This window comes from Belonocnema kinseyi, chromosome 6 (assembly GCF_010883055.1).
Source record: "Belonocnema kinseyi isolate 2016_QV_RU_SX_M_011 chromosome 6, B_treatae_v1, whole genome shotgun sequence".
Taxonomy (NCBI): domain Eukaryota; kingdom Metazoa; phylum Arthropoda; class Insecta; order Hymenoptera; family Cynipidae; genus Belonocnema; species Belonocnema kinseyi.
Genome location: NC_046662.1, coordinates 15,642,836 through 15,658,708, shown reverse-complemented (window position 1 = coordinate 15,658,708; position 15,873 = coordinate 15,642,836). Strand labels below are relative to the sequence as shown.

General features: G+C 24.1%; 1 protein-coding gene across 1 annotated transcript in view; it reads left to right on the top strand.

The window, feature by feature from the left end:
- Positions 1-3,142, top strand: part of LOC117174932 (CD9 antigen-like) — a 64,314-nt gene extending 61,172 nt beyond the window's left edge. The window contains exon 4 of the mRNA XM_033364391.1: positions 2,211-3,142. Within this exon, the coding sequence (XP_033220282.1) occupies positions 2,211-2,363 (153 nt within the window). The 3' untranslated portion in view covers positions 2,364-3,142. The remainder of the gene's footprint in view (positions 1-2,210) is intronic.
- The last annotated feature ends 12,731 nt before the right edge of the window (positions 3,143-15,873 follow it).

Sequence of the window (15,873 nt, the reverse complement as noted above, 5' to 3'; positions counted from 1 at the left end):
TATAAGAAAATGCGTATAGGCAAATTATGATTTTTCTATTATTTTTTCTCTATTATAGGAATTATTATAAGAAAATCAATATAAATCTATAATGATTTTCCTATTATTTCTTCGCGATTATAGGAAATTATTATAAGGAAAACAGTATGAGCCTATAATAATTTTCCTATATATTTTTTCGCGATTATGGGAAATTGTTATAGGCATTATTATAGGATAGTCAGTATAAAACTATATATTTTTTGCTATTATAGGACATTATTATATTGATTATACTAAGAAAATCCGTATAGGCATATCATGATTTTTTAAATTATTTTTTCGTGATTATATGAATTATAGGAATTTTTAAAAGAAAATCAGTATAAACCTATAATGACTTTCCTCTAATTTTTTTTTCTATTATAGGAAAATAATTATAGGAATTATTAAAGAAAAATCAGTATAGACCAGAGTTCTATAATGTATGTCGCATTATTTTTTCGCGATTTTAGGAAATTTATATAGGAAGTTTTACAAGAAAATCAGTATAAACCTGTAATGATTTTCCTATAATTTTTTTGCTATTACAGGAAATTATTATAGTAATTATAATAAGAAAATCCTTATAAGCATATCATGATTTTCCTATTATTTTTTCACAATTTTAGGAAATTATTTAGGAATTATTATAAGAAAATCCGTATAGGCATATCATGATTTTTTTATTATTGTTTCGCTATTTTAGGAATTATAGGAATTATTATAAAAAATCAGTATAAACCTAATTTATTTCCTATTTATAGGAAGTTATTATAGTAACTATATTATGAAAATCAGTATATTTATATCATGATTTTCCTATTATTTTTTCGCGATTATAGGAAATTATTATAGGAATTATCGAAGGAAAACCAGTATAGACCAGAGGTCTATAATGTATGTTCCATCATCTTCTCGCAATTTTAAGAAATTATTAAATGATATTTTACAAGAAAATCAGTATAAACCTATAATGATTTCCCTATAATTTTTTTGATGTTATAGGAAATTATTATAGTAGTTATAATAAGAAAATCCGTATAAGCATATCTGATTTTCCTATTATTTTTTCGCTATTATAGGAAATTATTATAGGAATTATTATAAGGAGCATTATAAGAAAATCAGTATAAGCCTATAATAATTTTCCTATAGTTTTTTCGCGATTAAAGAAAATTATTATATGAATTATTAAAGGAAAGTGAGTATAGACCAGAGACATATAATGTTTTTTCTATTATTTTCCCGCGATTATAGGAAATGATTATTATAATTATTTTTAGAAAATAAGAATAAGCCTAGAATAATTTCCCTTTAATTTTTTCGCGATTATAAAAAAATATTGTAGGAATTAATTGAAGAAAAATTAGTATAACCGGAGGCCTGTAATTGATTTTCCTATCATTTTCTCACGATTATAGGACATTGTCATAGGAATTATAATAAAAAAATCAGTATAAATCAATAATGATTTTCCTATAAATTTGTTGCTATTATAGGAAAATCAGTATAAGCTCGTATTGATTATCCTATAGATTTTCGCGATTATAGAATATTATTATATGATTTATTAACGGAAAGTCAGTATAGGCGAGAGGACTATAATGATTTTCCTATTATTTTCACGCGATTGTAGGAAATTATTATAAGAATTATTATAAGAAAGTCAGTATAAGTTGACAATAATTTCCTATCGATTTTTTGCGATTATAGGAAATTATTAAAGGAATTATCAGAAAATAGTATAAGTCTATAATGAGTTTCCTATACATTTTCTCGCCATTATAGAAAATTATTATAGGGATTATTATGAGAAAATCAGTATAAAACTACAATGATTTTTCTAACATTTTTTTCGCGATTATAGGAAACTCCATATAATCATATAATGATTTCCTTAATATTTTTTCGCGATTATAGGAAATTATTGTAAGAAAATCAGTATAAGCCTATAATTATTTTCTTACAATTTTCTTGCAATTACAGGAAATTATTATAGAGAAATTACTATGGTCCTGTAATTTTTTCTCGTGATTACAGGAAATTATCATGGGAATTATTATATTAAAAGCAGTATAGAAACGAATAATATTAAAACATTGATAAAATTATTGCAGACTGTAGATAAAACAACCTACAGTCGATAATCATGAGTTGATTGTAAAATAATTTTGATTGGTATATTTCAGGGCTGTATGGACAAACTGGTGGAGGCTCTCAAATCGCAAGGAATAATAATCCTCGGTGTGGCAATTGGAGTTGGAGTTTTGGAATTTTTGGGTCTGATTTTCTCCCTGATTCTTTGCTGCGCAATCGGCTCTTCGGAGAGATACAAAGCCTAAACTTGTTCTTATTTTTGTGTGCCAAAATTTACCGCAACCCATACGTGTCGTAGCACTGTACAAACTGTAAAATCTTCGTGCTCTCCTCGACTTTAATTTTTCGTGCCAAGATCCGAGGACAGGAATTTACTGTCTTGTCCTCCTCTCGAGAAAAATCAATCCTCTTTTGAGAATTAAGCGAGGATGGAGGAGATGGTACGAGCAAAAACTGACTAACAATGGCAACAAAGTGGATTATTGACCGAGAACGAGTTTTTTCAGTACCTCACACTCCAAAGAAAAGTTTAACATTCGCAGAAGAAAAACGTGGAACAAGTAGTCTCGAGGAATTTAAATAAAGACTCGAGTCGAGGATTAGAAAGACTGACTGGGACCTGAAAAACAAAAAACAAAAGAAACAAGCAAAAAATTAAATATTTATCTCCTGCGACTTAAGAGTTGCCCAGGAATTGATTCAATTTCTTGAAAATATTTAAATAAAAATAAAAATAAAAGGTCGCGTCACACAATGGGAGAAAACTGGATTTTTATATAAATTAGATAGTGATCCCTCTTGGCTGGTTGAATATATTTTTTTGTTTTCAACCTAAAACTGTGCAAAGAAGGAAAGTCAAAAAAAGGTATTTTCAATGAAATCATGTTTTTTATTTGGAAAAATAAGTGAGAGTCGATCAGAATTAATGCATATACACTAGAAGAAGATCATTAATGATTTTTTGAATTAACCTAATTGTTACGAACAAATTATGTGTATATTTACACAAATTTGAGAATCTTAAATGAAAAATTTATAAATAAATTATTTGTATTGTTATGAACAAATTTTAGAAACAAATACTAAAAATTTTTATAATTATTTTATGTATTTCATTTATTTATGCCGTTTTTCGTCGTTAGGTAAAATTTTCATTACAAGTTGCAGTGATTTTTGTGAAGAAAGCATTTTTTCTTATGCAAAAACAGTTTTTAAAATTAAATAAGTTTGAATTAAAATTTTTTTTAAATTAAGCAATCCATTTTTTAAGTTGGAAAAGACCTGGCATGATTATTTGTAAAATAAATTCACATTTTTTGAGTTGGAACAGGCAAGAACAATTTTTCAAAATTAAATAAATTAAAATTCATAATCTAAAATATGAAACAATCTATTTTTTTAGTTGAAAAAGGCCTTTCGTGATCAAAATAAAAGAAATTCACGTTTTTTGAGTTGGAAGAGGCAAAAATCATTTTTCCAAATTAAATAAATTAAAATTCAGGGTCTAAAATATTAAGCAATATATTTTTTTATTTGGAAAAGTTCTGGTCTAAAAAATTAGACAATTCATTTTAGTTTAAAAAAGTTTATCTTGTTTGTTTATAAATAAAATTAATATTTTTTGAGTTGGAACGGACAGGAAGAGTTTTTTAAATTAAATAAATTGGAATTCAAAGAATAAAAAATTACATAATTCATTTTTTTAGTTGGAAAAGGCCTGGCTTTATTAGTTATAAATGAAATTTTTTTGTTAATTTGGAAAATGTAGCAGCGGTTTTCGAAATTTAATAAATTAGATTTCAAAGTCTCAAAAATGAGACAATATTCAAATTATAAAGTTATTTTTTTCTTCACTTTCAAACTGAAAGATATTAAAATTGAAAAAATTTTTCATTTTTTAACTTTCTTAAGTAATGTCAGTAGTAATAATTATCAACTGAATTTTCAAAATTAAAATGCTTAAAATTTTAAATTCAGAGCTCTTAAATTTGAATTATTTGACAAAAATTTTTAATTTAATAATTGCAAATAAGACAGAATCAAAATTGAACGATTACAAAGTTTCATTAAAATTTGGCAATTATTAAATTAAATGTTAATTAAAATTAAATGAAAAGTAAATTAAATTTATTATATTGAAATTTATTAAATGAATTCAAATTAAATTAAATTTGAAACTCTTTAATTATACAATTTTTATTAAAAATTTTAGTAAATTTTCATTATAAAATTTTCAGTTTTAAAATATTTTTAAAATTGTAAAAATTTTAATTTGAAACACTTTACTTAGAATTATTATTCATTCATGAGCCTTAAACAGTTTATAAAGCTTTAATGACATTATGAAAAGTTTTATCCTTCATTAATGAAAATAATTAATCAACTGTTAATAAAAAAATTTTCAAGCATTCATAAACTCTATTTAAAATTTTAAATTTAAAAATAAACGATGCAATATTAACAGACTCGGAAAAAATAATATTTAGTTTAAAGCTTTCAAAGTTACATAGCGTATCGTTCTGTAAACGTGAAAAAATCTTTTTTTTTTTATGTGACAATTTGAGAATTTTGTATTTATGAATAATTTATTCATAAAAATATGTTTGATATTATAGAATTTCTTAAGACGACCTAAAATATTAATGACGTATTGCAGTAATTTCGGAAAATAAATATTTTAGAATTTAGATTTAGGATTTAGAATATTTGTTTATAAAAATAGAAATTATTCATTTATAGCCTTTTCGTTTCCTAGATAACTCAAATATCAAATTTGAAAATTAATTATTTATATTTCTTTACTGCACATGCATTTATTTTGTTAGTTTTTTTATAAAAAAAAAATTATTCTCTTCCAGATTTAATAAATTAATAAATTTAAAAAAGAAAATCAAAACCGGATAAGAATTGTGACCTCTACTTTACTAAAAAAAAAGATCCAGTTTTGTCCCACTGTGCGACGGAGTTTCTGCCTTTTCTCGAGAGTATGTTTTTCTGCAAAAAATAATTTTAAACAAAAAAAAACTATTTAAAATTGCCTTTTCCTGAGCATATTCTCGGGAAAAATTAGAAACTCTCATACTGGAAAAATTTCTCGCACAGCTGGATGATCTTTACCACCAAAGATTCGAGTTGACGCCAAGTTTCGGTGAAATGAGACGAGACGTTCGAATAGAGATAGGTTTTTTGTTGTAAGAATTGTGTACAGGAAGTTGAAGGCGAGAGGTCGAATCGAAAAATGAGAGATTTATTTCCAGAGAAATTTATTTTTCATGGGATAAGATTCTAAGGATATAAAATTGAAATAAAAAGATTCGACGTGTCGCATTTGAAAATTGCCCGCGGAGCGCAGAGTTTTAGTTAAGGTGAGCGCAAAGTTTTATTTAAGAAGCTTTACTCGCATTTCGTCTTCGAATGTGTTTAATATTTTCGATTTAGGGAATACAACTTTTTCTATTTACATTTAAGTTAACGGTGGACACGTTACTACGCTGAACACGACACCTCGTCCTGAATAACATTTACTCTAATTCAGAAAATAAAAAAATTAAATAAAATTATTCATTGCAAAATGAAAAGGAAAACAAGACTTCTTCGAACCGGAATCAAATATACAATATACAATATACAATATCCATGAGACTTCGTGTGCGGCCAAACAATTCATTTTTTGAATCTTTTTTTCCCTTTTCTTGAAAGGTGAAAGTTTTCTAAAAAATGAAAACTGAAAAAAAAATTTATATTTTCAGGGTGGCCGCAGGTCTTCGGGGAAAACCTGGAAATCATGAAAAATTAGGGATTTTGACAAAAAAAAAGCAAATGTCAGGGAAATAAAAAAATAGAGCGACTATTGAATTTTTTTATTTCGTTTGAAATGTTGGGACGACTGAAAAATCCCGAAAAATAAAATTCCCGTCACGGTAAACTTCTCGAATTAGAAAATTTCCGAATCATAAAATTGCCGAAAAATAAAAATAGAGAATTGGAAAATTCCTAAAAATTAAAAATCGCGAATAATAAAATTGCCAAAAAATAAATATACCGAATTGGGAAATTCCCGACAGGAAATTGACGAATGATAAAATATCCGAATTGGAAAATTCCCGAATTTAAATAATTAAAGTTTTTTATTATTATGTTTTATTGATTATGAATACAGTAATAATTTTTTTTAAATTATTTTATTTAAATTTACTGTTATTTTTAATTCAAGCAATAATTTTTAAAATTTAAACATTAAAAATAATTTTTAAAAATATTTATTGCATTAATCACTGATTGTTTAAATTCTCAACAATACACGCAATAAAATGGGAGACTGAAAATCCCGAAAAATAAAATTCCCTACACTGTAAAATTCCCGAATTAAAAAATTCGCGAATAATAAAATTGCCGAAAAATAAAAATATCTAATTGAAAAATTTCGAGTAATAAAATTGCCAAAAAATAAAAATACCGAATTGGAAAATTGGTGAATAATAAAATTTCTCGAATACTAAAATTCCCGAATTGGAAAATTCCCGCATAATGAAATTCCCGACACAAAATTGACGAATTATAAAATATCAGAATGTTGAAATTCCCGAATTTAAACAATTAGAATTTTTTATAAATATGTTTTATTGATTATAAATACAATACTGATTTTTTAAAAAATTATTTTATTTGAAATTCAAGCAATAATTTTTGAAATTTTAGACGGTAAAAATAATTTTAAAAAATCATTATTACATTAATCACTGATTGTTTAAATTCTCAACAATAATGGGACGACTGAAAAATCCCGAAAAATAAAATTCTCTTCACTATAAAATTCCCGAATTAGAAAATTTCAAAATAAAGAATTGCCGAAAAATAAAAATACCTTATTGAAACATTCACGAGTAATAAAATTGCCAAAACATAAAAATACCGAATTGGAAAATTGGCGAATAATAAAATTTCTCAAATAATAAAATTCCCGAATTGGAAAATTCCCGACATAAAATTGACGAATTATAAAATATCCGAATTTTGAAATTCCCGAATTTAAACAATTAGAATTTTTTATAAATATGTTTTATTGATTATAAATACAATACTGATTTTTTTTAAATTATTTTATTTATAATTATTTCATTTGAAATTCAAGCAATAATTTTTGAAATTTTAGACGGTAAAAATAATTTTTAAAAATCATTATTGCATTAATCACTGATTGTTTAAATTCTCAAAAATAATGGGACGACTGAAAAATTTTAAATATATTTAAAAAATTTGAAGGTAATCCAAAGAATCCTAAAATTTTAGGGTGTGTTTAAATTTTCAAGAAATTTCTCTAGAGCTTTAAAAAATTTCAAAAGATTTTAAAGGATTTTAAAGGATTCGTAATATTTAAGTATATTTGAAATATATTTCAATAAATTGAAATGTTTTAAAACGTTAAAAAAATTTTAAGATATTTAAAAAGATTACAAAGAATTATCAGTTTATATAAATACTTCGAAGGGGTTTGAAATTCCTTTAAAAGATTTTATGGTTGTTTTAAATTTCAAGGAATTTTCTTTAGGGTATTTTTAAAAATCCCAAGGCATTTATAATTTTAATAATTTGAAGGGATTTTAAATTTTCTTAAATATTTGCGGGCATTTTTAAAAACTCGTTGGAATTCTTAGAAACAGTTTATTTCAATAATTTAAAGTGATTTAAAACGATTACATTTGAGGGTGTCTTGAAATTTCCTAAGAACTTTTCTAGAGCTTAAAAAAAATTTCAAACGATTTTAAAGAATTCAAATCCTTTAAAATCTTTTGAAATTTGTTTAATTTTAATTTTTTTATTTTAGTTTTCATTTTAGTATATTTGAAATATATTTGAATAAATGAAAAAGATTTAAAATTATTAAAGGATTTGGAATATCTTATTTAATTTTAAATATATTTCAATATTTTGAAAGGATTCCAAAGGAACTAAATGATTTTATATTTCCAAAGTATTTCCAAAGTTTTAAAATAATTTAAAAGATTTTAAAATATTTTTAAAAATTCCAAGGAATTTTCAAAATCTATAAAAATAGATATTTGAAAATATTTCAAGGAATTTTTAGTTGATTTAATAATTTAAAGGAAATTTAATGAATTTGGAAAAATTTTTTAATTTCCAAAGAAATTTTCTAGTGGTTTAAAAATTATGAAGGGGTTTCAAATCATTTTAAAATATTAAAAATAACTTTTTAAAAAAATCCGTGGAATTGTCAAAAGCTTCAAAAAAGTTGCAGGTATTTCCAAAGATTTTAAAGAATTTGAAAGATTTTATAATTTGAAAAAAAATTTCAAGGAATTTTCAAGTTTTATAAAAATTTAAGAGGGATTTAAAAATATTTCAAAGGATTTAAAATATTTTAGGAAATTTGAAAAGATTCCAAGGAATTTTTAGTTGATTTTAATCATTTAAAGAAAATTTAATGAATTTGTAAAAAAAAATTTTTTATTTTTTATTTTACCAAGGAATTTTCTAGAGTTTTAACAAATTTGGAGGGGTTTCAAATCATTTTGAAATATTTGAAATAACTTATGATATTTTGAATACTTTTATCAGCTGAAGCGATTAAATAGATTTTAAAAATTTTGAGATATTTTTGAAAACTCCAAGGAAGAGTTCGAAAAATTTTCAAGGAATATTAAAAGATTTTAAAGGATTAGAAATATTTTGGGTATTTTTTATAATTCCAAGAAATTTGTATGAGCTTTACAAAATAGGAAGGGGTTTCAAAAGTTTTTAATAGAGTTGCAATATTTTATGGTATTTCGAAAGATTTCAAGGAATTTTTCGTGTATTTCGATAATTTGAAGAAATTTCAAAAAAATTAGGGTATTTTTTTAATTCCAAGGATCATAGCATTTTATATTTTTAAAAATCCCAAGGAATTTTCAAGATCTATAAAAATTTAAGAGGGATTTCAAAGTATTTCAAAGGATTTGAAATATTTTATGGTATTTTAAAAGATTCCAAGGAATTTTTCGTTTATTTCAATAATTTGTAGGAATTTAAAAAATATTAGAGTATTTTTTTAAAGGGTATTTTTGAAAATTTCCAAAAATTTGTATAAGCTTCACGAAATTGAAAGGGATTTCAAAAGTTTTTATAAGATTTGAAATATTTTATTGTATTTTAAAAGATTCCAATGAATTTTTCGATATTTTAATCATTCGAAGGAATTTCAAAGGATTTAAAAAGTTTTAGAGTATTTTTTTTTTAATTTCAAACAATTTATTCACGAGTATTGAGGAATTTCGTAGGGTTTCAAATATCCGAAGTGATTTTCAAATATTTTTTGCAATTAATTTAAAATGGATTTGAAATTTACGGTAAATTCTTAATAATGCATCCTGAATTCAAATAATTTCTAAAAATTAAAAAAAAGTTTTTGTTTAATTTAGAAAGTAAGAAAAAATTCAGTTACAAAACATATCGTTAAAATAATGATTTTTCGTAAGTTTTACATTTTTTCATAAAGATAATGTTTTTTCTTTTATAAGAAATGACTGATACTAGTATTTTAAATCTCAAAATCATAGAAAACTTTTTTTCAGATGCCTAATTTTTTTCAGAACAACTGCCTAAAATTCCTGCAAATCCACCCCAATTTTACTGAAATCAATGGAATTTTTTTCATTTTATAAACCTGAGAATAATAAATTTAAATTAAAAATGATTTTATTCCATTTTTAATAGACTCTATATTGAAAACCTTGCAAAATTAGAATTTAGTCTATGAATATAAATGGTCAGAGAAAATGAGGAAATAGTCAGGAAAAAATTAGGGAATTTTGAAAACAAAGTTTTGCGGCCACCCTGATTTTCATTTATCTATCGCGCACTGAAAGTACGTTCAAAACGTAGTTTAGAAATACTTAAGGGCAACCTTCCTACAGTGGATAATAAAACCTAGAGTGGATAATCGTTAATTAAAAATACTAATTTGCATGAGACAATTAATAAATAATAAATTGAAATTAAAATGATTTTTCTTCAATTTGTACTCCTAATTAATGATTATCAACTGTAGCATTATCCACTGTAGAAAAAGTTCCTCTGCACACTTTAGGATAAGAACTCTGGTAGCTCTTAATAAGGCATTGTCGATATCGATATATTGTTGGAATCTCAATAACGATTAATCGTTATAGTAGAAACAGTGTTGCAGCCATGACAAAGATTTAATGTTTCAAAAGGTATTAAAATAAAAGATTATGAAAATAATATTATAAATATTATAATATAAGATAGAAATCGTTGATTTCAAAAGTCATTATATAAACGTAAAGCATAATATTATATATATATATATTATCACATCTCGGTGATCATTTCATGATTTTGATACTGATATTTGGGGGAAACCTTCCTAAAGTAGATAATCATGAATTAAAAATACTAATTTTTCACAAGTACACTAGTGCGATTCTGGCTTTTTCATTTTCAACTTTGAATATAAAAAAGAAGATTGAGGCTAGAAAAATGGTAAACACATGTTTTTTGTCTGAAATTTCCTGCTGGATCTAATGATTCTGTAGAAATTTCGATAATTATCAATTTTCCCCATGATAATTTGTTATAAATAAAGCGGCGTTTTTAAAACATCACTTTTTTGCAAAAAATTCGCCATTTCTTCGCATGTTATTATAATTAATTAAACTTTGCGGGATTTTCAGTTGAAGGAACACACAATCATAAAAAAATATTGTTTATGCCGAGAATGTGAACATATTTGGCATTCGATACTTTACACTCTATTCAACTTCATTCCCATCCATTTGATGGAAAATATCACATTTTTGCCAAATTTATTGGAAATTATCATGAAAAATCGATAAATAACAAATAAATGTACTTAAACATACTTACATTCAACAAACGAACGAAACTTCTTTACTGAAGAACAATATTTAGAAATTCCAGCTCGCAACACTTTACCACACGTAAAAGGTACACAGGTGCTGATTCGCACTTGGGTCTGAAACCTTGGGGTTCGGGCGTATTTGTCGAGGTGGGAAAAATCCCGTACATCTGTCTATGATCAAATGCTACAAACTTTTCAAACACGCCGGTGCGAATTCGCACCAGTGTACCATTTGAGGGTTAATTGATAGTTAAGACACTATACGTGCTAATAAATTAAAATATTTTTTAAAAAATTTTTGCTCTTAATTAATGACTGACCACTGTGAGAAGGTTTTCCCCTAACTTATTTTCGATTAATTTTTCTATTCTCTCAATTTTTCTATGTCGTAATCGTCCTTGCTCGGAATTTACAGTCTACTCTAAAAAAATTACGAAAAATAATTTCTTATTCTACGAGACTGTAGGCTCCGTTACAAAATAATTTGATGGTAAAAACAGAATGAATGTCATTGTATTGAGTGAGGTGTAACAATGCAATAAGTCATAGTTTATATAGCATATAAATTATTTACCTTCAGATCTACGATAATATATAAAGTCTAATTTAACATTTACTTTAGGCGATTAATATTGTGCGTGTCTATTAGGGTGGTCCAATTTTTTGTTTTCAAATTTCTTTGGGTGTCAAAATGATCCCTAATTTTTGACAGAAAAAAATGCCTATAATTATAAATGAATCCAGTAGCAGCGATTATTTAAATCAGATGAGCATTTTATTTATAGAAAACGCACTTGGCAAAAAAATAAAGGCTTTTTTGGACCACCCTAGTGTTTATGATAATTATAACACTTCTTAATTCAAAATTTTTTTTTCTGAAGAAACGCGCAGTTATAAATCAGCTCTTATTGTACGAATGTGAAGCTGTGTTGTGTGTCATGTAGCCTCGAAGACGAGGGAGTTCTGCCAAAATCATATTTTCGTAATCGAAATATTTTGCATTTACTTTTTTCTGTTAATGTAAGGGGCTACATGGAAAATATCCGAAACGTTTAATATAGATCTTAATTTATTCCCAAAAATGTTGCATTCAGTTATTTTGTTACAAAATCCTTATAATCTGATTTTTATTAATCTGTGGTTTTTGATTTGAAGGGAAAAATAATTTTTTATACAAAATAAATGTTCTATGTAGTTATTTGTTACGAGTTTTTGAATATAAAAAATAAGAGCTAAAATTAGATTTTGAACTCTGTCAAGAAGGAAATAAGTTAACCAGTTTTTTAAGTTACATAAATATAATTTTTCTAAGATTCTTGAGAAAATTCGAAAAGATTTATGAAGATTTCAGATGTGTCGAAACAAATCAGAACATTTTAAAGATAATTGTTTTATTTTACAGAATTTTACCAAATATTAAGAAAAATTTGAGCCAGTGCAAAACATACTTTAAGAAGTTTGGAATGAATTTAAAAAGATTTTATAAATTGTCTTCAAGTTTTAAAATATTTTTAATCTCTAAAACTCCTGAAATTCCTAAGTAACTTTTAAAATGATTCGAATTTTTAATAAAATTATTTTTAAATTCCAAATACTTAAAAAAATTGTATTTTCTTCAAAACATTCAAACTTTTAAAAATCTTTTAAACTTTTTCTTCGAAATCTTCAAAAATCTAAATTTAAAGTTTGAAATTATTTTTGAAATGAACAAAATTGAAAGATTTTTAAATCTTTTTCAATTTTATTATTATTATTTATTTTTTTTCAAAACTTCTAGACCTTCCAAATATTGAAAAAAAAGTAATTCAATATTTTCCTAAAATTAAAAAAACATTGTGCATGAATTTATAACCCTTATAAATATCCTTTAAAATAATTGTAATGTTTTATTTTAAAAAATCTGTATATTTGAAAATATTTCGTTAAGTCTTCCGGTTTCTCTTTTGAAAACTTGAAATATTTTGAAATATTCTTTTAAAATTAATTTTTCAAAATAAAAAATCATTTATTATCCTGAAATCTTTCAAAATTCTTCAAAAGCTTATTTTTTGAAAAAACTTCGAAAATCTTCATTTTGTTTAAAAATATTTTAAATCGATTGAAATACTTAAAAAATTTTTTTTTTAAACTTCTAGACCTTCTAAATATGTTTTAAATGATTCGATATTCCTAAACTTTAAAAAAGAATTCTGCCTAAACTTCTAAATTTTCTAAACATATTTTCAAATCTTTGGAATTGTTCTTAAAATTTAAATAAAATTCTGCATAATTAAAATCAATGACGTAATATCTTCCGACTTCCGATTTGAAAGATTTTAAAATGTTTTATGAAAATTATTTTTTTAAAACAAAAGACCGATTTAAATTTTCCCGCGAATCTTAAGAAATTTCTTTGATTCATTTAAAATCTTTCAAAATTCTTCAAACACTTTTTTTAACATCTTTAAAAATATATATTTTTGTTTCAAATTATACGAAATGATTTTAAGTAGAAATTTTTAAAAATCTTTTACAAACTTCCAGAATTTCTAAATTTAAAAAAATAATACGATATTTTCCAAAAATGAAAAAAAAATTTGACTAAACTTCTAGACCCTCTAAATATCTTTTTAAACAATTGGAATTTTTTCTAAAAGGAAAAAAGTCTGCATAATTAAAAATATAGTCTTAAAATTTTCCGGCTTGTTTTTTTTATTTGTTGAAATGGTCAAATTTGCTGAGGAAGCTTAAAAAATTGGTTTTATTCCTTTAAAATCTTTTAAAACCCATAAAAAGCTTCTGTTTCTTCAAAATCTTCGAAATTCTTTATTTTGTTTAAAATTGTTTAAAATAGTTTTAAATTAAAAAATTGGTTGTATCTTTACAAAAATTTAAGACCTAAATATTGCCGTAAAATCTTTCAGCTTTTTCTCTGAAAATTGTTGAAATGTTCAAATTGTCCGAGGAATCTTAAGAAATTTTTTCTTGATCCTTTTGAACCTATTTAAAAGCCTTAAAGTGCTTCTTTTTTTTAAATCTTCGAAATTTTTCATGTTGTTTAAATTTGTTTTAAATCGTTTTAATTATTAAAAATTTTTTTTAACGTCGAAACTTTTAGACCTTCTAAATATCTTTTAAAATAATTGAATATTTTTCTCAATTTTTTTTTAAATTCTGCATAAGCTTCTAAAACTTCTAAATATCTTTTGAAATATTCTCTCAAAACTAATTTTTTAAAATAAAAATGTATTACAAATTCTCCCTGAAGTCTTAAAAAATGGGTTTATTTTCTTGATTGGACAAGTTTTTCTAAGATGAAAAAATAAATTCGTCGTCATTTTCACGGTTCATTCAAAATTAATTTTTAATTTATAATTTATATTTATTTATATTTATAAATTTATAAATGATTAATTTTTATAAGCCTTTAACTAAAAATGAAACAATTTCAAGATATTACATTTAAAATTGAATCATTTATACAAAACAAGATTTAAAAAACCCAAATTTTGTACGTTAAAAATTGAAACCAAGAAATTAAAAATATTTAAATATAAATATATTAATTTTACAGCTGTATATTTAAATTTGAAATTATCAAAGCTTTCAATATAAAATTGTGAAATTTTGAAAATTTGAAGTGTAAAATTTTCCTGACATGTTCAATATTTGAATTTGTAATTATTATCGACTCAGGAGGATTTAAATTTAAAATCGTTAAATTATTAACGCTGAGAATTTCCCGGTTACAACCATTTTTTTCATGTCTATTCTGTTTAATGCTTATTTGTATGAATACTTGAAAAAGTTTTGAATTTTTAACCTGAAGGCATTTAAAGAAAAAAATCAAAACTTTGCTTTCAGTACAAAATAATAAAAAAATAACCCTTAATTCAAGAAAAGGCCATTTTCTTAACCTTCATTTTTTCCTTGTTACTTTCGGTGTAAAAGAATGATTAATTAAGATTATAGAAATTTAAAAATGAGAAATATGATTGATAAGTATTATTTTTTGATTGATTTTTTACTGAAAAATTTAATTTCTGGCCAAAAAGAAAATTACTGACTTTTCACCTTTTAAGATTAAAGAATTTTAATTATCGTGAATCATTCATTTTAATTATTTAAAAAAATTTAAAAGTATATGCTTTCTGATTTAAAACTTTAAAAACTATTGAGTTCAAACTTGAAGCGTAAAAAATCCAAACTATTCTAAATTTTATTTACAAATTAAAGCATTCCCAAATTAGGTTCTCAAAACTAAGAGGTTAAAAATAAATAATATTCAAATTGTGCATCGTGATTTTTAAACTTTAATCATAATTATTTGAATCTAAAGCGAAAAATTAACATCTTGTTAAATCATAGGGGGAAAAAAACTCATGTTGAAGAGATTTTTATAAGATATAAAACTGCCGAGGATGATAGTTGACAAAACCGACTGAACTGGGAAGATGGTTTTCTGCAGTTTTCCTATCCCCTGACCGATTTCCAGTGAAGTGAAGTCGTCTGGCGGCAACGGTATATGTACTCATGGTAAAGGGTTTAAACTTTAAATGATGCTATACGAATGAGGTTGACCCGTGTTGACCTCTGTTTCACCGGGATTTTAAAATAAAAAGACGTAGTACAATAGGCTTTAACTGTAGTGCTACGGGACTTAAATGGACCATGCTAACAAGACAAATAATAATAGGAATAGTAGATATTATATATAATATTATTAATATTATTATTAATAATAATAATAATAAATAAGTACAGGTGAGAAATATTTTATATTTTATAAAAAAAATCGAAAGGAAAGTTTAATATCGTTTTAGCGAATCGCTTATTATTCTAAAAAAATATACAAATTTGGGACTATGATGTAACAATTATTAGAACTAAATATT